The sequence below is a fragment of the Gambusia affinis genome, linkage group LG04, assembly GCF_019740435.1.
Source record: "Gambusia affinis linkage group LG04, SWU_Gaff_1.0, whole genome shotgun sequence".
Classification (NCBI taxonomy): domain Eukaryota; kingdom Metazoa; phylum Chordata; class Actinopteri; order Cyprinodontiformes; family Poeciliidae; genus Gambusia; species Gambusia affinis.
Window position 1 is genome coordinate 5,961,373 of NC_057871.1, and position 27,918 is coordinate 5,989,290.

At 36.5% G+C, this 27,918-nt stretch overlaps 2 protein-coding genes and 1 long non-coding RNA gene across 6 annotated transcripts; 1 reads left to right on the top strand and 2 right to left on the bottom strand.

Annotated features, from left to right (window-relative positions):
• Nucleotides 1–1,582: 1,582 nt before the first annotated feature.
• galnt7 (UDP-N-acetyl-alpha-D-galactosamine: polypeptide N-acetylgalactosaminyltransferase 7) lies at nt 1,583–21,394 on the bottom strand. Of its 3 annotated transcripts, none has more exons than XM_044113508.1 (15): nt 21,010–21,394; nt 17,687–17,798; nt 14,377–14,692; nt 12,312–12,478; nt 11,992–12,122; nt 10,863–10,942; nt 9,917–10,099; nt 7,887–8,004; nt 6,878–7,000; nt 6,462–6,577; nt 4,937–5,039; nt 4,744–4,842; nt 3,926–4,051; nt 3,787–3,817; nt 1,583–2,755 (listed from the first exon to the last, which is right to left on the bottom strand). In XM_044113508.1, exons 1-15 carry the CDS (start codon nt 21,130–21,132, stop codon nt 2,649–2,651), a joined length of 1,935 nt encoding a protein of 644 aa, XP_043969443.1. In that variant the 5' UTR covers nt 21,133–21,394; the 3' UTR covers nt 1,583–2,648. The 3 variants fall into 3 exon arrangements, with proteins under 3 accessions (XP_043969443.1, XP_043969442.1, XP_043969444.1); XM_044113507.1 differs by lacking the exon at nt 9,917–10,099 and adding an exon at nt 9,480–9,662 and having other exon boundaries at nt 21,010–21,383; XM_044113509.1 differs by lacking the exon at nt 9,917–10,099 and having other exon boundaries at nt 21,010–21,383.
• On the top strand, nt 20,729–25,920 carry LOC122829165. Its single transcript, XR_006370337.1, has 3 exons — nt 20,729–20,837; nt 25,606–25,698; nt 25,789–25,920. It is a non-coding gene; the product is annotated as an uncharacterized LOC122829165 (long non-coding RNA).
• LOC122829162 (trichohyalin-like) lies at nt 21,317–27,813 on the bottom strand. Of its 2 annotated transcripts, none has more exons than XM_044113506.1 (2): nt 25,557–27,813; nt 21,317–21,444 (listed from the first exon to the last, which is right to left on the bottom strand). In XM_044113506.1, exons 1-2 carry the CDS (start codon nt 27,259–27,261, stop codon nt 21,317–21,319), a joined length of 1,833 nt encoding a protein of 610 aa, XP_043969441.1. In that variant the 5' UTR covers nt 27,262–27,813. The 2 variants fall into 2 exon arrangements, with proteins under 2 accessions (XP_043969441.1, XP_043969440.1); XM_044113505.1 differs by having other exon boundaries at nt 25,176–27,813.
• Between the last annotated feature and the right edge of the window lie 105 nt (nt 27,814–27,918).

The window sequence follows — 27,918 nt, forward strand, 5'->3', positions numbered from 1 at the left end:
AACACAGTTGGTGACAAAAAGCACTGTACATTATATACATAAGCTAAATTATTGGAAATAAGTTCACACATTAAATTTGTTTAAACCATTTTATTGACGCCGTACAGCAACATGCTCTCTCCGCTTAGCAGCCAGCGCAGAGCCAGGGGTTGCGCAATCCAAGGTGAGGCAGAGCTCGCTGCTGCCTCACCGCTTCCAAGCATTTGAATGGGAAAATAAGAAAATTCAGCGATTTTGAACAAATAAAAATCGAAATTGGTGAAGCTACATGAAAAATAAATATTTTTTAGTACAATCCACCGGATGAATATAACAATTTAAATTACTTTATGATTTTATATTTTCTTTCTTTCCATGATGGCTGGTGAGGCACTGCCTCACCTGCCTCCCCTGACCGCACGTCACTGCTGTTCACTGTGTAACTTATATCTGATTTTATATTCAAAATCAATGTCATTAGATGGATAAAAAATATGAAGGTGTATGCAAATTCTCGTACTTTAAATGCTAAAATAAAATTTAAAAATTCAAATAAATAACATAATTACAAAATAAAAATTTTAAGCAGAAATAACACTTTTCCACACTGTTTTTTCCAAGACACAAAGTCTTACAAAGTATTTTTGTCTAGTTTCAAGTGTATCTTGAAATAAGACAAAGCAAACATACAAGTAACTTTTCTTCTACATATATGAATATGTCTCTAAAGATTTGAACTTATCCTATGTTGAGAATCTTACCAAGATAAAAAGTAAAGTATTTACATTGGCATTTTTTCACTTGCAGTTATTTTTGAAATCTTGTTTTGAAGTTATTGCATACATTTATGAATTAAAATATAGAATATCTGATTGGATATTCTTAAATAATTTTAAATGTCATGTTTTCATTGGCAGGGGCTGCACAGTGGCGCAGTTGGTAGAGCTCTTGCCTTGCAGCAAGAAGGTCCTGTGTTCGATTCCTGGCCCGGGGTCTTTCTGCATGGAGTTTGCATGTTCTCCCTGTGCATGGTGGGTTCTCTCCGGGTTCTCCGGCTTCCTCCCACAGTCCAAAAACATGACTGTCAGGTTAATTGGGCTCTCTAAATTCTCCCTTGGTGTGAGTGTGTGTGTGTGTGTGTATGGTTGTTTGTCTTGTATGTCTCTGTGTTGCCCTGCGACAGACTGGCGACATGTCCAGGGTGAACCCGCCTCTCGCCCGGGACGCAGCTGGAGATAAGCACCAGCAACCCTCCCGACCCCATTACGGGACAAGGGTGTAAGAAAATGGATGGATGGATGGATGGATGTTTTCATTGGCGGTAAGCAGAAAATTATCAAAATAAACAGAAATAAAGGCTTTGAACATCATTCTGTGTAATTAAACTATAATATGCTTCACTTAGCAAAATTAGCTGATGAAGTAAACTTAAAAATTCTAAATTATTGAACATGACCGTATACATGTGGAATATTAAGTCAATCAGTAACTGACTTTTATTTTAACAAACTAAAGCCTTTCGGGATAAAATTGGTATACTGGAATTTATGAAATGGACCCAGTTAATCCCAGATTAATCCCAAACAAAAGCAGCAGAAAGAGATAATGTAGTAAAAATTGTTTATTTCATCATTCTCCCAATGTTTGGCCCATATTATTAAATCTCTGCTATAAGTTAGATATTTACATCATTAAGGGCCTCTGATATAATACACCATTTTCGTTAGAAATAACTTCATTTATGTTGTACAAAATGTTGCAAACATAGTCAACAATAAACCCAAACCTCTTCCCCCTGCATCAAAAGCAGACATTTCCCTCCACCATTTCATCACAGGTCACAGTAAACTTCACCTTAAGTTATTCCAGTAAGGCAAGCAGTCAACGTCTTTTACAGTTCGTCAAAGAACTAACCAAAAAGTGTCAATCATACAGTTTAAGACATGGAACAACTGAAATTATGCTTGGAATATTTAGTTTGGAGAAACAACTAATTCAGGAAAGGCTGACTTTATTAATTATTCACTTTTTCATTTTGGGTTTAGAGGTTTCAGAAGCTGTAAAGGTGATTTAGAGTCTAAAGAGCAATAAAAACATAAAAAAAATCCTGTGAAAGGTTCGTTGCAATGGAGTCAAAAAAAAAACAAATAAAACAGCTGCCATGTTTAACAATTATCTACTACCTTGTCTGCCAGCATCAGGTCTCATTATTCAGCATCTTTTATGTCACACCAACACCAAAAAGTCTGTTTTTATAAAACAAAGCGAGCCGTAAACCCCTGCAGTGTCTGGGACAACAGAGTCCTTCACCAATCAAACGATCTGCATTTGGTATCGAACGGGCAAATCAGAATTAAAAATGTATGTGAAAAAATTAGAGTTGATTTTGAAGAAAACAGAAATAAAACTATGTAAACAACCACCATAAAAGACAAGTTGCCAGTTTAATATTAACCCCACCGCTGCTTCCTGCTTCTTGCCAGCCAGTTCCTCCCTGGAGTCCGTGACTTCCTGTTGGATCCAGGTTGAGCCTTAAAGGCATTTTCTGGCTGATAGCCACAGCTGAGTTGTTCAGAATAAACAAAAAAAAAACTCTGATGCATTTAGTGGTGCATGTCCTTAGAAAAATTACCGGATTTCTCTCCGGACGGACAGATTTCTTTAGGTCTTCATACGGCGACTATGTTGTTCATCTCCCATTTCTGAGTGGATTTACTGACGTCACAGTCTGATATGAACACTTTGTGAAGCAGGTCGGAGCGGTCCAGACATTTACCTGTAAAAAAACAAAACTTTTAAATCAATGAGCGTCAACACACACAGGCTATTTTCTTTAAAATGAAAAACTTTTAATGGGTTTTTCGGAACCATTCCAGATACATTTTAACTAGAGGTAATGAGCAGAGAAAAAATAAAATACAAATATGCAACTTTGAAACTTTCATTTTGCTAATGCTAATATTAGCATTAGCTAATATGATTAAAACTTTATATTAGCAAACGCTATTGCTAAGTATTGATCCTTGATGAGGGATCTTTTTATTTTTATTTTTTTGCTCTGATCCTTTTGGGCAAACAATTTTAATATTTATTTCTGTCTTCATCTACCAAATCAACACAAAAAAACTTTTGTTTTGTTTTTGTGTATGCTAACCTAATATTAATACCTGTGTTTAATTTGTTTATATCACATTTTTAAAAAAGCATACAGCATCTTAGTAGTTTAAGACTTTTGCTGTCAATCGCATTTTGGTATATTTAAGTATTTTTGGTCCAGTTCTAGTGAAAATAACACTTGAAATAAGGCAAAACTAATTTACAAGTAGTTTTTCAGCAAGATATAGCAGCTTGTTTTACGTCAATAATCCCTTGTATTAATAATTCCAGATGTTTTACTTATAAAAATAGGAAATATGTCTTATCATAAGTGAAATAATCTGCCAGAGGAATTAGTACTTTTTATAAATACTCAAGAAATATTGACTTAAAATAAGCTGCTATATTTTGCTGAAAATGTAGTTTTGTCTTATTTCAAGTGTACTAAGATATTTGCAGTAAAAACTAAACCAAATATTTGGCAAGATTTTGTGTTTTTACAGTGAGGTTCTGGAAAGAAAAAGTTTAAAATACCCATAATGCACCAGTAGGTGGCGATAAAGAAAAACACACCTCCTGTCTGTAAGACTGTAAAACATTTAAAGTTTAATAGAAACAGAGTAAGACAGATGTAGAAAATCTGAAAATCAAATGAGTGAAATGTCTTTAGATGCAGAAGTTTATGTTTGACAAAACTACGCAGACATTTACCTGTTGGAACGTGAGTGAACCGATGAAGATCCTGGAAAACAAAAAAAGGACAAACAGGAACAATATTGAAAGCTGATCATCCACTAAATGTAAGAATCAATAATCAATAATCAAACGGAGATGCATTTGTGTTTCTCACCTTGAAGTAGTTCCACTCGGTGTGCTGGTTCCTCTCGCAGTGTGTGATGATCACAGCTGAATTATCTCCTTTGGTCAGGCACTGGTCATACTGCATCAACTGTTTGGCTTCATTAATGCGGAAAAGCTACAGAACCAGAACCAGAACCACAGAGATACGTCAAACCACATCCACTCAACATGGCGGTGCAGTGTGGGCCGAGGCGGTTAAAGCCTCGACGTTTTTGCGTGTTTAATCTCACAAATTGCTAAAATGTCTTTGGTTTCAATCAGAAACACCTGGAAGGAAGATTCTGGTCCAACACGGTCAGAAAGAGACGCTTGTAGTAGAATTAGGTCAAATTATTCGACAAAGCAAAATAAAATATAATTTTATGCTCGTTTGCGCACCTTTATTTTTTTTCAAACCCCAGTTGTGGACGGAGGTCACTAAAACTGAACTAAAATATTTTATATATAACTAATCTATTGATTATGCTGATGATTAATCAATTAATCAAAAAAAGTGGCATGTTCGACATATTTTTCATATTTTTGTGCATTTAAACAAAAACAAAAAGATGCAAACTAATAATTCAATTCCTTTTTAAAGAAGAAAATAATCATCTCTGATTATTATGCAGATATTATTAGGTAATGTCAGTCAATTTACATTTTCTTCTTTCTCTTTCTGTGAAAATTCAAGGTTTTTGTAGGCAATACTTTCAAAGCTGCAACATCATAAAAATGTCTGTTCATCTTGTCACTAGGTTACGCAAACCGCCTTGCAGCATCACCACTTCTTTTACCACTTAAAGCATGAAAGCACTGAGTTTTTACCTGGTTCCCGCCCATCCTGTGGCACGGGCCAATTTCCACATTCCCTCCGTTCGTGTGGCCCATGCTGTCGATACAGTAGCTGGTTTCAAAACCTCGAATCTGCACACATTGATTATACAGCACTCATCAAGAGTAACACAACAAATCAGCGATTTATAAGCAGGAATAAAACATGATGTGTTTGTGTTCTTACCTCCCCCCACTCAACATTTTTTGGAGGAAGCGGGTAGTGCAACGGGATGTCGTAAGCTATTTCCTCCATGAACCATTTGAAACTTTTGCATCGATGCTCCTCCCTGAAAAACATTTTGGGAAAACACACTTTATGTTTCTCATCGTTCATGGCTGGGAAAATATTTCAGTCTCCTGATCAAGTCGTTGACAAAGACTTTTCCCAAATGATCTGTGGTTGCAGCTGCAGCTAAAGGAGAAATAGAAATACACACCCTACTTTTCAGATTTTTGTAACAGTGTAGACAAACTGAGTTGGTTTGTCACATAAAATCCCAATAAAATACATGAAAGTTTGTGTTTTAATAGCAAAACTGTAAATAGATCAATGTTCGTTTACATTCTTGTGAAGATTATATAATCATTGTTTCTCCATATGGAAGAAACCATGTGGTGTAAATTGAAAGCAAACATTTCTGTGAGCTCTGACTGCTGCAAAAACTAAATTTGGACGTAGTAGATACTGTTTGGCTGAAGAGATTGAAAACATTTTGGGGAGCTTCATTCATGATTAAATGAGCTTTTTCTTGCATAACAGTCCGTTTCCAATTAAATGTTTGTAGTTTTCACTGGATATAAGGGTTGCGTTTTAAACCCGAGGATCTTTCAGTTTAGTAAGTAAGTGATGCAACAAAAACAAATAAATAACACAAATTAGTTTTGGCGCTTTAGGATCCCAGGATAATTTCTGATTTTCTGTCACTTCAGCATCAGGACAAAAAGGAAACTGGCAGAATATTGCAAATCTGTACTTAAAAGTATAACTGCAGATAAATCAGGTGGATCAAGACAGTCATTTTAGGACAATTTAAATAAAAAAAGAGGATCAAAATAATACAAAAGCCCTTCTGTACAAACCACAAACCACCTGTACTGAATAATGAGGACACTGTCAGAGTGTTGGCCTCTTTTGTACCGGTTGGACCAGAAAGATTTAGTCTCAATACGAGAGCACACTGTAAAAACACAAAATCTTACCAAGTATTTTATTAAGGTTCTAGTGCAAATACCTTTGTACATTTAAATTAAGTCAAAACTAACTTAAAAGTAACTTTTCAGCAAGATACAGCAGCTTGTTTTAAGTAATTATGTAATATTGATTTTAATAAAATACAAGTTCCCACAGGCAGATTGTTTTAGACTTATTACATTAGAAAATGTCTTGTTATAAGTGAAAATATTTACCAGTAGAACTAGAACTTTTTTATATTAACATTAACAAATGACTTAAAACAAGCTCATATTTCTTGCAGAAAAGTTACTTATAAGTTAATTTGTCTTATTTCAAGTGATCTAAAATGTTTTGCATTAGAAACTAAAACAAGATACTTGGCAAGACTTTGTGTTTTTGCACTTATTCTGAACACTAGTTTCACAAAGTCATATCTAAAATCAAAATAATTAACCAGATAATGAAGGGCATAGCATAGCTACTTATTGGTACTAAATTAATATTAAAAATAAGATGCTTGTACGTATTTCTGTACCTGAAACGTTTCAGCTCGCTAATGTCTCCGTAGGCTAGAGTCAGCGTTTCAGGGCGGCTGGCGTAAAAATAGTCCTTATAATCATCCCACCAAACCTCGACCACACGAACGTAGTTCTGTTTGTACACAAAAAAAATTATTAGTGTTATTAGTGCAGATGAAGATCAGCCAGTGAAATTAAATACATACTGATCTAAACCATTATTTAGTCTCTGAGTATGAGCAGTGATTCTAAAAGAAAAGATAAAAGATAGAAACATTTACAGTGCCGAGAGAATAAAGGCTCTACTCCCCAAACATTTCCTAGATGACCAAATGTTTTAAAAATCCACCTATAAGGTGCCTATAAGTGTTTGTGTGTTAGCTTCACAGCTAGCTGGTATCTGACTCAGTTTGTCTGCGATCTGTTGTCGTACCTTTAGAGTGGGAGAGGATCCAACATGTGCAGGAGGGGGGTTTCCCTGCCAGCCCTGGAGTCTGTAGATGTGACCGACCCGAGAGCATGGCACAAAGAGCAACTGGCCCCCACACTGCCAGATCTACAGCCAGGAATAACAACAAATAATTACAAATAAAACCGACGAAGGAAACTCAGCATGTACACATTAGATGAGGGCAATAAATCAGTTTTATCAATTAATCACACTTTTTGTTTTAGAAGATTTCGTTTTTGGAAAAGCAGGATTTTTTTTATTTTTTTACTTTTTTTTTTTACCAATTTACTGCTTAGGTTTCCATAATTCAGAATGACATCATTTCACCCAAATCCACCCAGGCGTGTTTTACACCTTTATTCATCTAGATTTAATTAGATATTTTTAAATTAAAAGAATAAAGTCATAATACGACAGGAATGCAGTCGCACTACAACAGAGTCCAAGATATACAAGAATAAAGTCGGAACATTACCAGATAAAGTCATAATTTTATTAGAACTCCAGCAACTTAAAAAGAGAAATGTTGAGCATCTTTTGAAGTTATACTCAAGAATAACTTCGAACGTTACACCAAATAGAATCAGATTACTAGATAATTCAGTACTACTGAGTATTGATAATAGTATTTAAATTACTACTTCATAGAAATACTTCATCTTTTAACACATCAGCATCAAATTATTAGCAGGAACAATCATGTAAACAATTGTTTATTTTGAGCTGCTCATCTCAGATCCTGATAACTAAAAGCTTTTTTCCTCATTAAAACAACGTTTTAAAATGTTTTTCCTGGTAATATTGTGTCTTTATTCTGCTAATATTAAGATATATTCTCATAAATAAGTATTGTACTTTGTTGTAAAATTCACAGAAGGGATAATTAAAGTAAGAGCCACTTTTTGAAAATATTTTCTGCCAATAAAATGAGAAATTGGATTTATTTTTAAGCCATATCGCCCAGCCCTACCGTAGAATAATCTAAATATACCTTGTATGATATTTCAAAGTTCTCTCCTCCCCATATCTGCAGCCCGGGGTCGTACAGACCCAGCTCAAAGAAGAAGTCTCGCTCTATAGCAAAGAGCCCTCCAGCCATCGCTGGAGACCTACAGCAACACAAACACACATCAGTTCCAGCAGGTACAGGTTACAGGTGAATCAACAGGTACAAGGCCCCGAATCAAGCATGGGGTGAACAGAGAAGGAAACAAGCAACACACAATCCCTGATGACGCATGATAAATGAGGAAGTGATCAGAGGAAGATGGAGGCGGTAAGGTCTCAGGACAAACTCTGCGGAAAGATCCCAAAACTATCCCAGACTTTAGATGAAACCCAGAGAGACTGGAGGGACGAAATGCTTCTGCCTTTAGGTTCCTGTGTTTAACGCTGGTTGATGAAGTTTGAAGGTGGCCTACTATGCTTCCATACAAAACAAAAAGTTTCTAAAAATGCAAACAAGTGCAAAATCATTCTTAGGTAATGAGATTTTAGTTTGCTCAGTTCTGTCGGAATGAGCCGTTTTAGGGCCTCTTGTCACTATAAATCCAAAAAAAGTTGCTTCTGGCAAAGCTCTCTAGCTAACGTTTAGACTCGTATGTGAAAATGACTGCAAACGGGTGAGTAATTATACAACCGTACATCTTTGAAAAGCAGAAGTGGAGCCTCCTGTATTACAAACATGAATGCAGCCAGTGGTTTCTGGATGTTAAGTCAACAGCAAAACACTTGTCTTTTCCAGCAGCCATTGTAAAGTGCATTTAGTGCTAAAAATCTGGACTTATTTATAGATTTAGATTCACATAATCCATGTACATATGAGTTTTTTTATTTCATTTTATTTATATTGATATCAAATAAATTAATTATTTAAGACACTTGTCCTTTCCAGCAGCCATTGTACAGCTGTAAAACTCTGGACTCACTTATAGATTCACATATTTTCATGTACATCCTTCATTATTGATTTCATTTTATTCATCTTAATGTCAAATAAATCAGATCATATTTACAGTTGTCTTTTCCAGCAGCCACTGTTCAGCGCATACAGCAGCCGACCAAACATGGTGACGCTCACCTTGGTTGCTAGGTGACGGGCAGGGCCTTAACAACTAGAAGGTTTTCAGAGCGGATAGTTTTCCAGACACCGAAAAACATTTAACTCATTGCCAAAAAACAGTTGGTTGCTTTTTTTTGGACTGTTTTTAGAAGTAGTTGAGACCCAAATGAAAGTACAAAACATGAACGGGAAAGAAAGTGAATTCTGCATAATTCGTCCCCTTTAAATACAAAGAAAGAGTTTGATACTCAGGACAGATTAAAGTCAAGACAATAAAGGTTCAACAGATAAAACCCTGCAGGGAAGGACAGCTAGTGGACAGAACAGTGGTAAGTCAACCCACATCAGCTGGAAATAGCCTTTCAGTTGGTTAGTTATGACTTTTAGTTGGTTAGTTATGCTATACACTACATTATGAATCATATTTTTCTTTTTTTAACCAGAGGCAGCAGAAATGTAGTGTATATCATAAGAAATGTGGCCAGGTACTCCAGTCCAGGTGAGTCAGGAGGTTATTTGTACCTATATGGTTCAGTTACTGTTTTTCTCAGATTTTTTTCCCTGTCTCCAAGTGGAACTCTCTTCCAGAGCATGCTCCAATCCCAGGCTCCTCTAGCAAAACCGTTCTCGTCGCCGCCACCTTGGGGCTCGATGTTGAACCTCTGGCCGTGGATGGAGTCGATCAGAGGCACCGTACAAACAGTTCTGACACAACGGATGTGGGGACATGCACACAAGACACACGGAGGGGAACAGAAAGATGTCGCACAGGAAGTGGAGGGGATGAGGGGGGGGACACACAGATAGCAGCGCAAAACAACACAAAGACATAGAGTAGGGGCGGTGGGGTGGATGACACCAACCAGGACAGTAGGGAACGAGAAGGGTGGGGATCAAGGAATGGGAGGTGGAGACAGAAAAAGATCAGGGGTGAGTTTTCACATGCTTTGGATATGTACCGGTATGGCTCGGTGGTATATTTTCTCGTGGCCTTCTCTTTCTGGCTAAGTGGGACTCTCTTCCAGAGCAGGCTCCAATCCCATGCTCCTCTAGCCAGGCCGTCCTCATCGCCGCCCTGCTGGGGCTCCATCGTGTACTCATTACCATCTATATAATCTATCAGGGGAACTGTGCAAACTGTCCTACATGTAGACACACACATACACAAACCTTTGTGTATAGGAACAGGCTGAAAGTGGTGGGCATTTATTGTATCGTTAATCATTTAAAGTGATACATTTCTTCTCATAAGAAGGATCTTGATTCATCATTGTCACAATAAATTTCTATTAATACTGTATAAAAACCCAAAACTGTCCGTATTTCTGTTACTTTTGCAATTTCCTCCACCGTTTGCTCAACTAAAGTAGAAATAAGTATGAATAAATTTGAAAATATGATTAAATGCAGTTAGTGTGTGGGAATAATTAGTGACTGAAATCACAATTCTTTATGTGACTGGTGTCCTAAAGAAAAGAATTACAAAAGAGACTAAATTTACGGTTTTCATTAGCTGGGACCCAACAGTCTCAAAATTAATGCACATAAACGCTAAATAAAATGTATGAATTGCAGTTTTTAAGCTCAAGTAATTGTGATAATTAAAACCTTTTGATAATATATTTTAGTTTTCTAAGCATTTGTAGATCAGGGTTCTTATCTTAACATTAACACTGTTTCATCAGAGCCGCTTTAGAGGAGAAATACAAGTTATTATTTTTCACCTGTTAGTCTTTAGCATCTTTTCTCACTTAAAGACTTTAATCAGTGCAGGGTAATAAATAAATAAATAAACATATACATAAGAAAAGACACTCTAAGACATTAGAGTTTACTTTTGAATAAAGCGGTTAACAGAACTCTGTAGTTATTAAAAATAGTAGTTAATAAGTGAGCATGACTTACCTGTCTTTTGAAATTGGTGCAACAAGAGGAGCATACCAGTTGATTCCAACCTCACAATGAGCATCCAAGTAGATCAGAACCTGCAGAACAGCAGCAAGAACAGCAGCACACACTGTCAGAAAACATCTGGTTCCTGTAAGGTCATTCCATAACTTTAGCTCCCTACATACTGTTATGGCTAATACAACCAACAGGCGTTTAATCTCAGTACTAGGAGTGCACCGATTTATCGGCCAGCCGATTTCCTTCATTTTTGGAGCTCGGTGGATAAGATCGACCGATTTTCACATGTGAAGCCGATCTTTTCCACCAATCTTATCTACCTTGGCAAAGGTCTATAAATCCTCCACTGTCCTCTTCTGCTCTGCAGTGAGGAATCAGCTCACCAGGACATGTCTGCATGTTTACATTTAACAATAGTCACCCTACTGTTACCAATTCAGCAACTTTCTATATTGAGCAACATTTCAGACACAAAAACTTGGTATTGGCCAAAATCGGTATCGGCAGGTCAGGCTTTTTAAAAAGATCAGTAACCGGCGATCGGCCAGAAAACTGCAATCGGTACACTACAACTCAGTTCTTAAATAAACTGTACATCTGGACTGGGTAACGCGTCTTGTTTAGCTAACAGATGTAATGTTGTTTTCACATTAAGAGGCACTAAGAATGCAAATCACTAATTATTAAAATATTATTAGGGTAAAAGCAACAAAAACAAGATTTGGGTCACTATTATTTGAAAACGTTTGCTATATAGTGATTATACAACTTTAATTAGTTTTATAAATCAACAAAATTCAGATTTGGATACATCCCGGTCTGATTTTGAGTAAAAGTTGATCGAAAATAATTTTTAAAAAATCAAATAAAAAGGAAAGGAAAACCATGCTCATTAGAAAATGGATACTTTGTGTTCAACCTAGATATTTTCCACCTGAAAAAGCTTTACGTCATATCAAGCCATTTTATTTATGTAGCACAATAACTATCTCTGTGCCAAAAGTCCAGACAAAAACTTAAAAATAAAACAAACAAAATCACGTAAAACAGCACTAATTTAACAGAATTCAACCTTCTGATTTTCTCAGATATCAATCAGTGATTTATTTGTAATAATTACACATACCTGTCCTTTGGTGGCTTTCTTGGCTCCAATGCTCCTTGCCTGGATCAATCCTTCTCTTTTGTCATTCCTGAAGAGTTTAACTAGACCGTTCCACTGCTTGATGTACTCCTCCAAACGCTCCTTCAGATGAGCTGCAAACACCCAGAGAACGCAAATGATTATAACACTGTTACGACCGTCTGTGGTAATCCATTTGTAATTAAGATTTTAAAATGATAAAATTAGAAGAAACAGACAGAATGGAAAATCTAAACCGATCTTTGCTTCAGTTAAAGTGTAATACAGTCGATTTCTAAATCTGTAAACCTGAAACAACCCACCTTTGTTGCTGAAGTCGTCTATTAAGACGATCTCAGCCAGGTACCTCCTGGCCGTCCTCTTGATGACGCTGTGCACTGTCCTCATCAGCGTGGACCAGCCCTCGTTATGGAACACTATTATGACACTCGAGGTCAACAGTCTATCATCATAATGCCAGTACTTACACCTACAGAGGAGAAACACACAAAATACCAAATCAGTTGGAGAAATTAGGAATGAGTTACTGCCGACATTTCTCCATAATTATATTCACAAATCCATCTTTTAAAGGTTCCTTTAACAGGTTGGGATCGGTCTATTGGCGATACAAAACATGCCAATTACAATTTTTTCCACAAAATTATTCTTAGAATTTAGTCTAATCAGTTCTGCCTGTTTTGAGCTCCTTTCAGAATGAGTTGTTTTAAGGGCCTTGTCACTTTAAATCCAAATAAAACGCAATGTTTACACTCATACGTGAAAATAGCTGCAAACAGATAAACGATTATACAACCGTTCTTCTTAGAGAAGCATTAGTAGAGACTCCTGCACAACCAACAAGAATGCAGCAAGTGGTTTCTGATCGGCAAGTGAACAAAACACTTGTTTTTTCCAGCAGCCATTGTACTGCGCATAAAACGGTAAAATCAGCAGACCAAAAGTGCTGGAGCTCAGCTTGAGTTGCTAGGTAACGGGCCTAGATTGCGCTGGGGTTGCTGGGTAACGGGCAGTGCCTGCTGATTTGTGGCCTTACATTCCAGAGGTTTTTGAAACAGCTCATTTTTCAGAAACATAAAAACACTGACTTCTTGCCAAATATGCTGGGTGGTTTTATTTTTTTATTTTATTTTTTTTAAGTGTTTGGGATTTAACTTTCCATTTGAAGCAGCCAATCAGACGTCATGGTCTCCACAATAGCAGCCCTAAACCCGCCCACTGAGTTTGATGGATGAAGTTGACATTTTGAAATAATTCATTATATTTCAGTACACGAACATTCTTTATAAATAATTTATTATATCATGAAATAATTGTACCTATTTGTTAAATAAGATCAATACTTTAATTAAGGCACATATAGTTAGCTATATACTTAATAGGTTATTTCTCTATTTATTCCCAGATTTAAAAAATGTATACGTTTAAATAATTATTTAATTGTAATTTGGCACTCTTCAACCTCCATATCATCACTGTTAGTGTCTAACAGTGGCTTTAGGGAGTGTTGGAATTTAAAGCGGTTTGTATTTATGTTTTCAAAGAAAAACAAGACGTACAACTGAGGACAACTACATTTAAACAAATGATGACAATGATAAGATTCAAGAATTACAAGAATTTCTGGTTCATCAGCCCAGTAATACGGTTGTTAATGTTTATTATTTGACCTAATGCTTCAGATACTTCTGTGACACACCTTTGTTGGCGTGTTGCTGACATTTTTCCACTAATGCTCCAGTAGTGGAACCCAACGTCTAGTCCTGGAGGGATGTGACTGAACTGAGATAAAAAATTTACTGTTGCTGCAAGTCATGGATGTTTTCATATTCGCCAATCGAATATGAAAACAGGAAATTCCTTACTTTCCTGCCTCAGCAGAGGATAAAAGCTGAACATTTAAGCAAACATCATAACACCAAAGATTATGTGCATTTAAAACACCGTATGAAAACAATGGTTTATATTCAGGAACGAGTTATAAAAATTTGTCTTTTAAAAGTGGAAACTTAAATCTTTACATGGTAGTTCTGGGTTTATTACACCAATTAATCATCAGACTAATCAAATACTAAAATAATTATTAGTTTCAGCTCTAAAAAGAACTACAATCTAAAATTGTGTAAAATAAGCTCTCAAAATAGTTAAATGACAAAATTCTGAAATGTTTAAATTTTTTATTTGATTGATTGTCAGAATAATAATCAGCTGTTGAAGACCTAGAGAAAACCACAATCTGTGTACCCTTAGCTGAAATAACAGCATCAATACTAAATGAGGATGGAGAAGATAAAGGTGCATCTCGAATTGTAAACAGATCAAATCAAATCATGACACAAAGGAAACAGAGAAAGCAGCAGTACTCACTCTTCATGGCGTATGTCGCTGATCGTTCTGTCCAGTGAGATCATGTCACTGGCCACCATGTTGAAACCAAACTCCTTAATGGACGCTTGGATGGAGTCTTTGTACTCTGGACCCAAAACAAACGGCTTGGCTCCCTCTCCGGGACCATTAGGGACTCCTGGAGGTTCAGGTTCCTTAGGCTCAAAATTTCCCAGAACCCCTTTCTTCAGCACAGGGCTGTTGTAGGCGTGTGTGTCTGGTTTGAAGGTCACATATTGCTGCTGGATGACCTGCTTCTGGTTAGGCTGCTGCGCCGGATCCTGAGGATTGGCTCCGCCTGGAGGTAGCAGCCAGAAACAAAAGGATTATATAAAAAACCAACACCGGGATTTCGCTTTGAAGTTCGTCCAAAGTTGCTTATTTCCTTATCAAACCCAAGCAACTGTTGTGAACTTTGTTCTTTTTACGGTCCTGTTTGTTTTTAAAGGTGACCAATTATGCTTCCTTGATCATGTTAAGGTAGGCCTGTGGTTTCATGGGTTACACAAAATATGTCCATAACATTTTTTGCACAGAATTATTCCTAGATAATAAGATTTTAGTCTGGTCAGTTCAGCTCCTTTTCAGCTCCTTTCAGAATGAGATGTTTTAGGGCCTCTTGTCATTTTAGAATAGAATAGAATAGAATAGAATAGAATAGAATAGAATAGAATAGAATAGAATAGAATAGAATAGAATAGAATAGAATAGAATAGAATAGAATAGAATAGAATAGAAGTACTTTATTCATCCCAGCAGGGAAATTACTTCGCAGTTACAGCATAAAGACAAGACACAGTAACAACTAGTCGTAGATAAAATAAAATAAATATAAAATGCTACAAATTGTAAAATTGTAAAGTGCTGTAACTTAAGAGCAGTCCTTACAGAGATAAAAAAATGCAGATATGTATATGTAATATATGTAATATATGTACAGCAAGTGTGCCATGGTGCAGTTGTGCAAAATTGGGCTGATTAGTGCAGAACAATGATTTATCTTTTATTGTACAGTGAGATGGCATGTGGCAGGAAGGATTTCCTGAATCTGTCCCTATGACAGCGGAGCTGGAGCAGTCTATGTGAGAAGCAGCTACTTTAAATCTAAAGTAGCTGCTTCTGTAGCTGCTTCTGGCCACACCTCCCAACTCATTGCGTACATGAGTAAAAATGGCTGAAAACAGATGCATAATCGTACAGTGGTGCATCTTTGAAAAGCAGAAGTGGAGCCCCCTGCACAACCAGCGGGAATGCAGCATGTAGCTTCTGAATGGTAAGTCAACAATGAAACACTTGTCTCTTCCAACAGCCATTGTTCAACACATAAAGCTGACCAAACATGCTGGTGCTTTGCTTGGGTTGCTAGGTGACAGGGAAGGGTTTGATTGGGGTTGCTAGGTAACGGTACGGTGGACATTGAATGTGACTTAACAATCAGGAAGCTTTTGAAACGGCTCATCTTCCAGACTCCACATTAACTTATTCTCAAAACTCGGATGGATGTTGTTGTTTTTTAAGCTCTTAGGTTGTTTTTACAACCTAAATGGAAGTAAAAAAAAAAAAAAAAAAAAACATGCAAAATATGTATTATGCATAATTGGTTCCCTTTACCTTACAAGCGAGGCCGACTGGGACATATGATATTTCTGTTTCCATACCTGAACCAGGCATCCAGAGTAAGTGTTAACTGAATCACAGCATTAAATGCTAATTTTATGGTAAAATCTTAGTCAACTCACTAATATTGTGATTACATGTTTACATTCAAAGTCTGGTTCTGGATGAGTTGATCCTTTAATTTCAGCTCGTCTGGAGTTTCAAAAGAAAACTCCGTCTGTCCTCAACACAAACAGGATTTAATCCCCAACGATTATTACTCCATCTTATTACAATACAGCTGTCATGGTGGCTGCAAGAAGTCTTAATCTGTTTACCAAGACCAACCCAACCTCAACCTATGAGAAGGTTAATAGCAATTCCCCAACCACTCTATGTCCCCATCTAATGAACTATAAGAACAGATGAGACATCTATCCGTCTGAAAGAAGTCATAAAGCCATCTAGGACTGAAACCGTGAATCAGATTAATCGATTATTGTAATAATCGTCATCTTATTTAGTAGCTTATTAATTGTTAACTGGAGAATACAGATTAAAAAAGGTCAGTTGCTAAAAGAACAATATACTTAAAGCACTAATTAAGCCAAAGCTGAACAGAAAATACAAACATTTTGCATTTAGGATAAAAAAACTTCTTTGTCTATAAGTATATTCTACCCAGAACTCCACAAGCGTCAGTTTTAGCTTTAACTGGTTCAAATTATGAAAAGAAAATTCTCTTATTAAGCCTTTACTCAATTAATTTGTTAATCCAAATTATTTAACAGATTATCCCTATATTGTATTGGTATCAAGTCAGGAAGAAAGGGCTGAGCTTTTCGCAATAAGTTAGAAGTATTTTTATTTTAGCTGCAGATGCATCCTTTTATAAAAATGATCAGGTGTTCACTAAAGTGATGCTATATTGTTGCATTTTAGGCAATCAAATATTTATTTATGGGTAGTTTATTTGCATCTTTTAAAGTCGTTATAATATTGTACAAAAAAGGTTTAAATAAAAAAATCTTCAAAGTGTGCCATAAAAAAGAAGAACCAATTAGTCGATTAATCATCAGAATAATCAATTACTAAAATAATCGTTAGTTGAAGCAGAATATCCTGGCATCCATTTATGGCCTTAAGCTTAACAATGCTTCAGTTACAAAGCAGGATAAGAAATCCAAACCACACCTTGAAATGGGTTTGGAGTGGCCTAGTTAAAGTCTGGAATTCATGCTGATTGAGATTACATAGCTTTAAATAGGTGTTTCAAAGGAAACTCTACAATGTAGCAGAGTAAATGCAAAAAAACGGGTCAAAATTCCTTCACAGTGATGTAAAAGACGTCATAGAGCTTCTGGATGGCGGTTACCATCATCAGGGTGGACCAACCAGTTCCACCAGTCAATTCCTTATTCACATAATGAGCGGAATCATCAATTGAAAACATTTTTTCATTCACTCTGGTTACCTGCGTCAGCAGCTAACCCTATAGCGACAAGCAGACATAAATGGTACATGGATGAAGTTGAATTATTTAAGAAAATACCCAATGCAGTAGACGCATTACAACTTGTAATTGTTCTGCTAAAACTGCAGCTATAATAATGGTAAAATCATACATTTGTGGCTCCAAAAGCAAAGTTCTCAGAGCTGATTTCAAAATGTAAGTAGGAGGATGTTTGTGTCTCACCATGCTTCAGTCTGATGGAGTTCAGATCGACTTCTACGCCTTCCACACGCGGCCACGGCACCACTGGTTTAAACTGATCGGCCAAGTCACCTTTGGGGAGGAAACTGTCATCCTGTTTGAGAAAAAAAAAAACATGGTGAGATCGTAAATAAACACAGATCTGAATGACAAAATATGTAAGTATGAAACCTGAGACAGCACTTAATGTTAGAACTATTTACAGAGAAGTCTGACTGATGTGAAGAGAGACGAGAGTGAAATACAACCCAAGAACCACAAGAGGTTCTAGGATCAACCAACCTGTCACAATAACAAATTTTACTGGATGATTAATTGTCCCAGGATTTATTGCAATAAATGATCATATTGTTTTGAGACCATTTTCCAGTAACATCATCATAAAACAATATAAGAACATAATCTCAAAGATCAATAAACTTTAAATTCTGATAAACATTTAACACTGATTTGGAAGACATTTTAAATCTAATAAAATAAATCAATCCAACATAAATAAACAAAACAACAAATAAAATTAATTATGAAGTCTGTAAATAAAGTTATTCTATTTTTGGTAGAAAAATGGAGAAAGGAGAAAGAAATTATATTTAATCATTGAGTTTGTTTTAATTTATCATACGGTTAATTGATTTATTGCTTATTGTGAGTGGGATAGCGACTGGTATAATTTGTGAAAATTTAATTTTAATGAAGTTAGTAGCAGGGATTGTATTTTGAGGTTCACACAATCAAGCACTTTTCAAAGTAAGTTTTCAAGCTTTTCCAGCAACACACTTTGGAGATAAAAACACAAATAATTGAAAGAAGGACATCCGAATTCACTATTAAATCATATCATTTATTTCTGTTGTTAATAATGTATTGTGATGGTACACTAAATAACAGGTACAAAATAAAACAAAATTTTATGTTTTGAAAATTCTCTCACACGCTCTCTATACGACAGGCTGGTCCGAGAACAAAACACAAATTTAAGAAAAATAGATCCACTAATTTCAACAACCTTAACATATAAAGTATAAAACCACTTTTATTTCAAATCTAAAATATCAAGAACTTTCCAATCCTTTACAGAAATCAAGCATTTTCCTATCTTGAAAACACCTAATTGAAATACAACTATTTTCAAGTATTTCAAGGGTCCATTATAAACACTGGTAACTAATTAATTACATTTTAATCAATTAATCAACAAAAAAAGCAACATTTCCAACTCAAAAACTATTTTTGCTGCTAAAATATTGAATAAATAGACGCATGAGCTCAACAACAATAAAGATATTTGTTGTTTTTGATCTGTTTAGATTATTCAATCATCAGATTAACACAAAGTGCTAAAATACACATTCATCTTTCATGTATTTCAGGAACTCTGATTATTGAGGTAGCTTTTTTAGAAATGTGGACGCTGACTTTAGCGTTGGGGACTTCTCTGCTGCTGCAACATGTTTTGCATATAAATGGTATTTTAGGCTGAAATAGCTTCAGTAACAGGCTAACTCCTTCTAGAACAACTTGCACACAATAATAGTCTCTTTTGGAATCCCATGAGATCATTTTATGAAGTAAAAATTAACCCCAGTGGATCAAAAAGAGCAATTTTGTCTTCCATTGCTGTTTGGAGATGTCGCTTGTGCGTCAGATTTACAAGCGTACCAGACACATAACACAAAGGTTCCAGCTTGGGATTTTTGAAAGCAAAAAAAAGATGAAGATTTTTAAAATATATGTAGTTCATGAATAGAATAAAAATGTACATGTTAAAGTTCAAACAACATGCTTCCTGTTGCTATGGAGGCAGATGAGACATAATGTGGACAGGATGTGGCACTAAACCAGTCCAGCGTAGTTGTTTTTTTGTTTTTTTCTCTACACACACCTTTAAAAACAGGTGTTCCCATATCACTCCCTTCACAGACAAGCATACAAAAAGGTGTGACGTGAAAACATTCCTTACAGAAATGGCTAGAGTGACTGATGCTTTTAAAAATCCTTTTTCACACTTAGAAAAGATTTTTAATACACTGGAGTAGATACGATTAAAACACCTACAGAAAAAAATGTCTAGAAAAAAAACCTCAGAAGATAAGAAAGTTTGAAGGCCTTTTGTCTTGTCTATATTAATTCATAGCCATCTATAAGCATTTTAATAATCTGCTCTTCATACTAAGTTCCAATGCGATAAGCAACATTTAATTCCACAACCATCAGAAATTAAAGTTTAAGAATTTTAATTTTCAATGCTGGTAAAGTTTTGTCCATGGAAACTTGAAAAGTAAAGTACCAACCATTCCTCAGAGGTCCAAACAATAAAAAAACTATAATTAAAATCTGAGCCACAGCCCCACTAAACAAGCCTTACTTGTTCACCTGTTTGGATGAACAACGGCTTTATGGATATTACCAGACAGATGAGAGACAACTAGAGCTGCACCGATTAATTGATCCAGATTTCCTTCATTTTCAATGATACCTGCATGTAAATATAATTTTATCTACCTTTGCTAAACTGATCCGCCCACCTGGTGACGTCATTTGTTTACACAAGCTTAACCGTCAGATCACAACTGCACAACTGTTTTTCTTATTGAATATATTAATATTGACGATTTAAGATGACCTTGAGTCAATATTCACTCTCACTATTTCAACTAAATATTAAGTTTTCTTGCTACTAAGTTATGGTTATGATAGGTAGGTTTTGGTTTTCTAATTCACTACTTGATTGTTTTCTAAAAGATTTCTAGCTGTTGTACTGGTACTTGTGTAGAAATATAGTTTGGTAAATTACAACTCAGTACATCCGACTGGTTTAATTTAATTTATTGATCTGTAATATCAACTGATTTCTAAATTAAACTACAATAACAATTTTATGATAATCTGATTAATCCATTGTGACAATAATTCATCTGATTATGTAACTACGGTAGTATATTCGTTTTAAAAAAAAAACAATGCTAAACTTTCACTTGGCTACTTCTTATCAGAAGGTTGTTAAATGCAGCCAGCTCACTTCCGCCTGTTGAGGATCCGTGACATTAAACGTGGTGACATGTACGGATGTGGATCCTCGATTGTTAGGGTGGGATGCACCTGGAAATCCAAATGCGTTTCACTTCCACCAGCAGTAAGTTACAAACGCATCCCAGCAAAACTGGAGTTACCAACAAATGTAATAACTGTCCAGTTGTGGGAACAAGCTAACGAGGACGCATAAATCAACGCCACACCAGGTTAACTCGAAATGCACTGGTTGCTCTGAAGCAAGTGTCACTGTTTGGTGCGATTTAGCTTCTTACCTTTTTCCTGAACGGGTTGTCGTCGCTTGGCTTTGGAGAAAGAGACGACCAGAGTACCACCAAACCTAAAAACGTCCCAATGATCAGTAAGCTCCGCAGAAGGAATCCCACTTTCAACCTCATACTGGAAGCCGCTTCCCTCTTTCGCTCCTTCCTTCCAGCAGCTAAGCTAAGCTGGTCCCCGTCCGCGCAGTTTAACCGGCTACAGCAGACAACAGCTCTCTGTCTGCTGCTGTAAAATAAAAATACATATGAGTTCAATGGGAACGAGTCTTCCCGCTGTTGCCGCGGTGTGTTCTCGGACAGGTTATTTCCTGTTATCGCCTGTCTGTTCTGGTACCCGGCCTGATTGTTCCGGCGTAACAACCCTGTCCTTCTCTAAGGTTCCTGTTGCTGGCCGATGGGAGTAACTCAGCCCGAAAAAGGAGGAGGAACCTGGCCAACAATAATAAAAATAATTATTTTTACTGACAGTTATAAGTGTTATGTTCTTGAGGAATTGGAAACAATTCACAATACAGGCAATAGGTATTTTATTTGTACAGCGCTTTTTCATAACTTCCTCTGGATTAATACCTACCTAACCTAAATTAAACTTTCTTTAAAAAATCAGACATTTACAGGAATGAAGCAAAATTATTTAGTTATTATTTATTATTATTTATGTTTATTGCTGTAATTTAGCAAATATGTGATTTGATAAAATTAGACTAAAATTGAGTTCATTAGCAATAAATAAATTAGATAGATGCATATGTTTGTGTTGTAATTATTCTCCGTTAATTGCACTGCTTTTATTTTTGTATTAATTGCGAATAGTCTGTTGATTTATTTATTTATTTTTACTTTTTATTGTTATCCTACTGCACAGAGTACCACCAAAGCATTGGAGTATGCTACTTTTGATATTTACACAATATTATATTGTGCCCTCACTGTACAGTATATTATCCTTAATATTGTTTTATGTATTTGTATATATAAAAGAATCCCAGCACTGAGTCCTGTGGCATGGAAAATGTGTACAAACAGGTTTAGTTAGTCTACACATTTAATTGAAATCAGGAATCTTTTCTACACTTTGAGGTTACAAACAAGTATTAAGTTAGTAATAAATCTATATTTTTATGTTTTCTTGTCAATAGATATCAAAATATCATTGAAAATATGTTTAATTGGTTCCGAAGGCTTTCAAGCTCATTTAGAGCAAAATCCATGATTGTGCTTTTAAATTATTAACTTAAAGATATAACGTTAGAAATGTAGCTATATGGTTTGTGAAGCTGAGTAAAGCTTCTGGTACATTGACAGTAACAGTCAATGAAGTATTGTAGAAATGTGACTAATGGAAAAGTTGTTCTTTAGCAAATTGTCTGCCTTTATTTGCTCAGGTGCATGTTGGGCTTTTAAAGAACAAGCACAATAGAAAATCGCCCTGAAAATGAAATGAAAGGTTGTGGTTCCTGTTATACTCAGGCTTGTTGTTGTAATGTATATTTAATTGTTTGCTGTAAAATAGGTCATCTGGACCTCTATCTGTTATTTACTGTTTTGGGAATAAGCTGGTTCTGTGTCTCAGGGTGTGGCTTATGTTTGAGCTGATTGTTCAAGATTAAAGAGAGCGAAGCACCACAATTATATCTGCAGAATCCAGGATCAGTTGGTGCTCATCCTGCTGCAGTACGCAGAGCTCTCCGCTCATTCTCAGGTCGTCAGTCAAAACAAAGTGAAGCGCTTTCTACTGGAGAAGCAACCAGGAATAAAACAACAAAGGAGGATTTAAAATAACTACTGAAAACTAACGAAATCCACAAATAAAACTGATTAAAAAAACTATTCTAAAATATAATATTTGAAAATGAAACAGACTGGATTATGTTCCTGATGACTTATAGGACAGTCAAGAACTTTATAAACATTACAAAATTTACATAAAACAAAATCTAATGTACTGTAAATCTTTTTATTATAATTATTTATGTTTGTATGTCTGTTATCATTTGTTCATAACTGTGCAGAGTAATAGCTGCAATATTGCACTAAAGTTTAACATTGCAGTTAAACAACCAACCTTTATGCAATAAAAACATTATTTATTCGATTCATTTCAAGTCCAGTTTACAATAATATAAATATTGATTTAAAACTTGTCTTAAAGAGGCAGTATTAAGAAAATGTGACTTTATATCTTGTTATAATGTTTTGTTTTGTTTGTTTTCTTTTTTATCAAAAAACAAGAAATCCTTTTTTCGCCATGACAACCATTCAGCTGTGCAAAATGCCTGGTTGGAGATAAAATGAGAGAGAGAGGAAGAAATTAGTTTTTTAACATGTGGAAATGAGCACAATGTGGTGGTAAGCATATTCTGACTTCTGGTCCAGTTGTGAGGTGAAATGTATTTTCTTTAGATTGTTAAAGTCCTTTAGGCTAGAATAAAGTTTTTTAGGCCGTTATTTAACAGGTTGAACAGAAAATTAGGAGGAGAGAGAAGGAAACGACATGCAGCTGATTCCCAGGACTGGGAATTGAACCCAGGTTGACAAACAAAACCTAGAAGTAACACCCTGAACAAAACATCATTTACAGTTTTACTATAAATTTGGTTAAAAGAATAACTGAATTAGGCATTTCTTAGCCCTTTTTTCTTCTCTTTTATACAAGCAGACAACACATAAGCTCAACAACACAAAAGCTTTATATTTATCACAAAGTATTCATCTAAGAATCGGTTACTTCCTGTGATGGAAATGATTTCTGATTAAGTTCTCTGTTTTCATACTTTCATGGATTGTTCTTCTTTTTTCCCTTTTCCTTAGTTTTTCATGTAAAATTGCACTATCTGTATTTGTTAATAAAGACTAACTCAAAGATGACACAGTAACTGTTATTTTTGATAAAACAGTTTTTTTCTTATAACAAACAAACCAGATGAAACAAGTTTGGGTTTCTTCGTGGTCCAGAGTATTAAATCATGATTACAATTATCATCTAATATGTACAGATTAAACTCTAATCTTCAATTAACACCCTGGAACCTGAAGAAATCCAAACCTGTTAAATCAGCTTTTTAATGTTTGGTATAAAAACAAAAACAGGATTTATCAAATAAAAACAGGAGAATGGACTGAAATTTGCTGGTCATGTTGACACTCAAACCACTTCACACTACAGTCACATTCACACACATTTACACCCACATGCAGGTCAGGGGGCAACTCACCGCTGGGTGCCCCGCCCTGGGGCAGCTCAACATGTGGCTGAGGAAGCTGGAATCGAACTTACAACCTTCTGGTTACAAGACGACCACTCTACCCGCTGAGCCACAGTCGCCCAAAAACAGCCACTGCATGATCCTTTTTATAATCTTTTTAAAATACAGGTTTAAACGGTTCAATGAGCTACAATTCAGTGCAATTTAATATAAAAAGTGAGTGGAAAAGGTCAACTAAAGGACAAACCATAAAAGCACAAGTACAGTGAAAATAAACAGAAGTCATTGTTATTAAAAGAAAACATTTTCATTCTTAAATCAATACGTTGCTTTAAAATTGAGCCCAGTGTTGAGCGGCGCTGAGCCGTCTGCCACTAAAACAGAGAAGGGAAAAGGGCTAACGTAACGTTCGGCTAATTCAATTAGCTAACTCTACAAGTTTAACAATAATACTGAACTTTATCGTTTGGAGTTTCTTAAACTTTTTGGGGACAATTTACAGCGACCAACTGACCTGACCGACATGTTTTAGGAGATGTGGGGGGAAACCGGAGCACCCGGAGAAAACCCACGCAAACACGGGGAGAACATGCAAACTCCACACAGATGGTCTCTGTGAAGACGCAGCGCAAACCGCTGCACCACCGTGCTGCCCACGTTTTTTTTTCCAATTGGGTTGGGAAGGGATCTATTTTCTAGTTTGTCAAAGGGGAAAAAACGTTTTAAATTTGGTCTTGACGGAGCGTGGCATGGCGCCCCGTTCACAGAGGCTACAATGTGTTTGATTCCTCGGTTCGTCTCTGGCACGTCTTTGTCCTTCTCTAAGTATCAAAATCAAGAACAGCAGACTTATTCTTGATCGTCTTCACTCTTTTGGGGGTTTTTTCGGCTTCTTCCATCGCAGAGTGTTTAGTACTTTTTTCCAGAAAGAAATTTTTGATTTTTTCTTTTTACCATCCTGCATGGTTTTAACATCTGGATTCTCCAAATCCTCCAGGATGGTTTCTCCGGTGATCTTGGTCTCTGCTGAGGATTTGGGATCCGTGGAGCAACCTGATAAAAGTTCTCCTGAGATTTCCTCCTCTGATGAAACCTCTTGACTTGAGACTTTAACCAACTCGTCTTGGTTCTGAGAATGTTCCTCCTTCTCTTGGGAAACTGTTTTTAGTTGGAAATCTTCTTTCTCTGCTCTCAAAGTGTCGGGCAGCAGCAAATTCTCTCCTGCTCTTTCCAGATCATTTTTCTCACAGCTGATCTCCTGCTGGTATTTGTCTGCTTGTTGTCTAATTGCATTGACTTCGGTTTCATAGCGACATTGTAGCTCCATGTACAAACCGTTTAGCTTCTCCAGCTCAGCCTGGGCACTTCTTTCCTTCTCTTGCAGGAATTTAATCTCTGTTGTTGAGTTTTCCTGGAGGACGTCATACTCAGCTTTCATGCTGCCGAGAAGCGCCAGGTCCTCCTCTGTTTTCTCCAGGTGAGCTTTTTTCTCCTCCTTTATCTGCTGCTGGTATCTTTCAACATCCTGTTGTAAATTCATGATTTCTGTTTCAAATCTACATTTTAGCTCCTGGTGTGAAACGTTAACCTGATCCTGTTCATGGAGCATCTGCTTCTCCCTCTTTTGCCGAATTGTAATTTCCCCTGACATTTGTTGGAAGAGCTCCTCCTTCTCAGCTCTCAGCTTGTCCAGAAGCACCTTGTCCTCTTCTGTTTCCTCCAGGTGAGCTTTTCTTTCCTCCTTTATCTGCTGCTGAAGTTTTTCAACTTGTTGTTGCAGTGCAGAATGTTTTCTTTGATGGACAAGCTTCTCGTTCTTTTCTCTGTTTGAAAGAGCCGTTTCCTCCTGTTTTATCTTCTGCTCGTATGTCTCAACTTGTTGCTGTATATCCATGATGTCTCTTTCATATCTACATTTAAGCTCCTCGTATGAAATGTGAACCTGATCCAGTTCGTGGAGCATCTGCTTCTCCCTCTTTTGCAGAAATCTGATGTCTCTAGACATTTTTTGGGAGAGCTCCTCCTTCTCAGCTCTCAGCTTTTTGATGAGCTGCAGATTCTCGTTCTCTCTTTCAATGTCGGTGTCTTTCTCATGTTTCACCTCTTGATATCTTTCCACATCTTGCTTGAGTACAGAAACGTTGCTTTCATATTTAAAGTTCAGTTCATCATATGAACGTCTGAGCTGAGTCAATTCTTCCTGCAAACGTTTCTCACTCTCTTGCAGGAACGCGATCTTTTGGGACATTTCATCCTTTTCAGCTCTCGGGTTCTCCAGGAGCTGTTGTTCCTCATTAAGCCTCGCTTCCTGAAACTCTTGTGTCTCAGCCTCCTGTCTCAGCAGAGCATCGTCTCCTTCATACTTGGAGCGCAGCTCCTTGTAGGAAGTCTGGAGTTGGTTCAGCTCTTCTTGGAGGGCCTGATTTTTCTTTCTCTCAGCCTGTATATCAGCTGCAAAAGCTTCCTGGCTGAGCTGGTGGGCCACCTTCAACTCCTCAAAGTCTTTCTCCAAGGACTTTCTCTTCATGTATTTCACATCGTTCTGAACCTTGAAAGCGATGATTCCAGCTTTAAGGACTGCTGGATCGTTGAACTCCTCTACTCTCTCAAGTTTCCTGTTTGCCTCTTTGGTCTGGTTGATAAATGTTTCTTTGAGCGCTTTCTGCTTTTTTATCTGGAGTTTCATTTCTTCCAGCTCGGTCTCCAGGTGGGTCAGTTTCTGGTTGTTGTCAGACCTTCTGGCGCTCTCCATTTCCAGAAGGTGGCTCAGTCTCTGGACTTCCCCGTGTAAGACATTGGGGTTTGCAGGAGGGAACCTGCCTTGGGGGTTTTGCTGGCCTCCCCTTCTCCCGTGGGATCCCATCGCTCTGCTCTGCTTTCTCGGCGTATGATGAGACATTTTCTCCTTAATACAATCACTACAATCGTCGATCGGTAAACTAGTTGAAAGAACTTTGCACACGTCTGAACTGGTCAGTGTTATTGCAAGCAATGAAAAATATGCAGATTGTGTTACATACAATTCTGCAGTTGATGACATCACAGACTGTGACAGCTACATCACAGAGTCTTCCACAAACCAAATATCTTACTGTTTATTCTTGTTTACATTCAAAATAGTCCATGAGTCACTCGTTTTATCCCAGATATCAGGGCATCAAACTCATTTACATTTTGGGGGAGATCAAAAACCTGAATGTTCATAAAGGGCCGGATCGTATTGATAAAAACCAATTTAATTGTTAAAATATCAATATATAGGTGTTTCAGCATTCAATAAGTGTTCCTAAAATAACATAATATTGAACATCTTTTCACACTAATCAGTCCAGGATTGTTTTTGTGGTTCTCTGCAATCAACATCACAGGTTTTGTGGTGCTAATTTAGAAATATTTGTAAGGAATTTTTACGATATTTACGCTAATATATGATGTTAAATGTGATCTTTTATTAATCGCCTTATCGGTCATGGACTATAACTTAACATCAAGTCAGGCTGAGGCAGCAGTCATTTGAACCAAAATGATTTTGGCCAATTTTGAGAAAAAATGGATAGAGGAGGGCAGAAAGCTCCTGAAGCTGCGGCGCTGATACTGGTGACTTTAATACCTGCAGATCAAAGTTTTAAAACCAGCAGAGAGAGAAATCCATTGAAGTAAAGTAAGTCTTAGATAATATGGATAAATAATTTTAAAA

Coding starts and splice junctions, on each gene's coding strand:
- galnt7 (XM_044113508.1), bottom strand. CDS start 21,132: ATGAGGTTGAAAGTGGGATTCCTTCTGCGGAGCTTACTGATCATTGGG. Junction 10,943..11,991: donor AGAAAGCCACCAAAGGACAG/GTATGTGTAATT, acceptor GCTGTTCTGCAG/GTTCTGATCTACTTGGATGC. Junction 5,040..6,461: donor AGCGAGCTGAAACGTTTCAG/GTACAGAAATAC, acceptor AATGTTTTTCAG/GGAGGAGCATCGATGCAAAA.
- LOC122829162 (XM_044113505.1), bottom strand. CDS start 27,261: ATGTCATCAACTGCAGAATTGTATGTAACACAATCTGCATATTTTTCA. Junction 21,445..25,175: donor TGTTAAAACCATGCAGGATG/GTAAAAAGAAAA, acceptor ATTGTTGGCCAG/GTTCCTCCTCCTTTTTCGGG.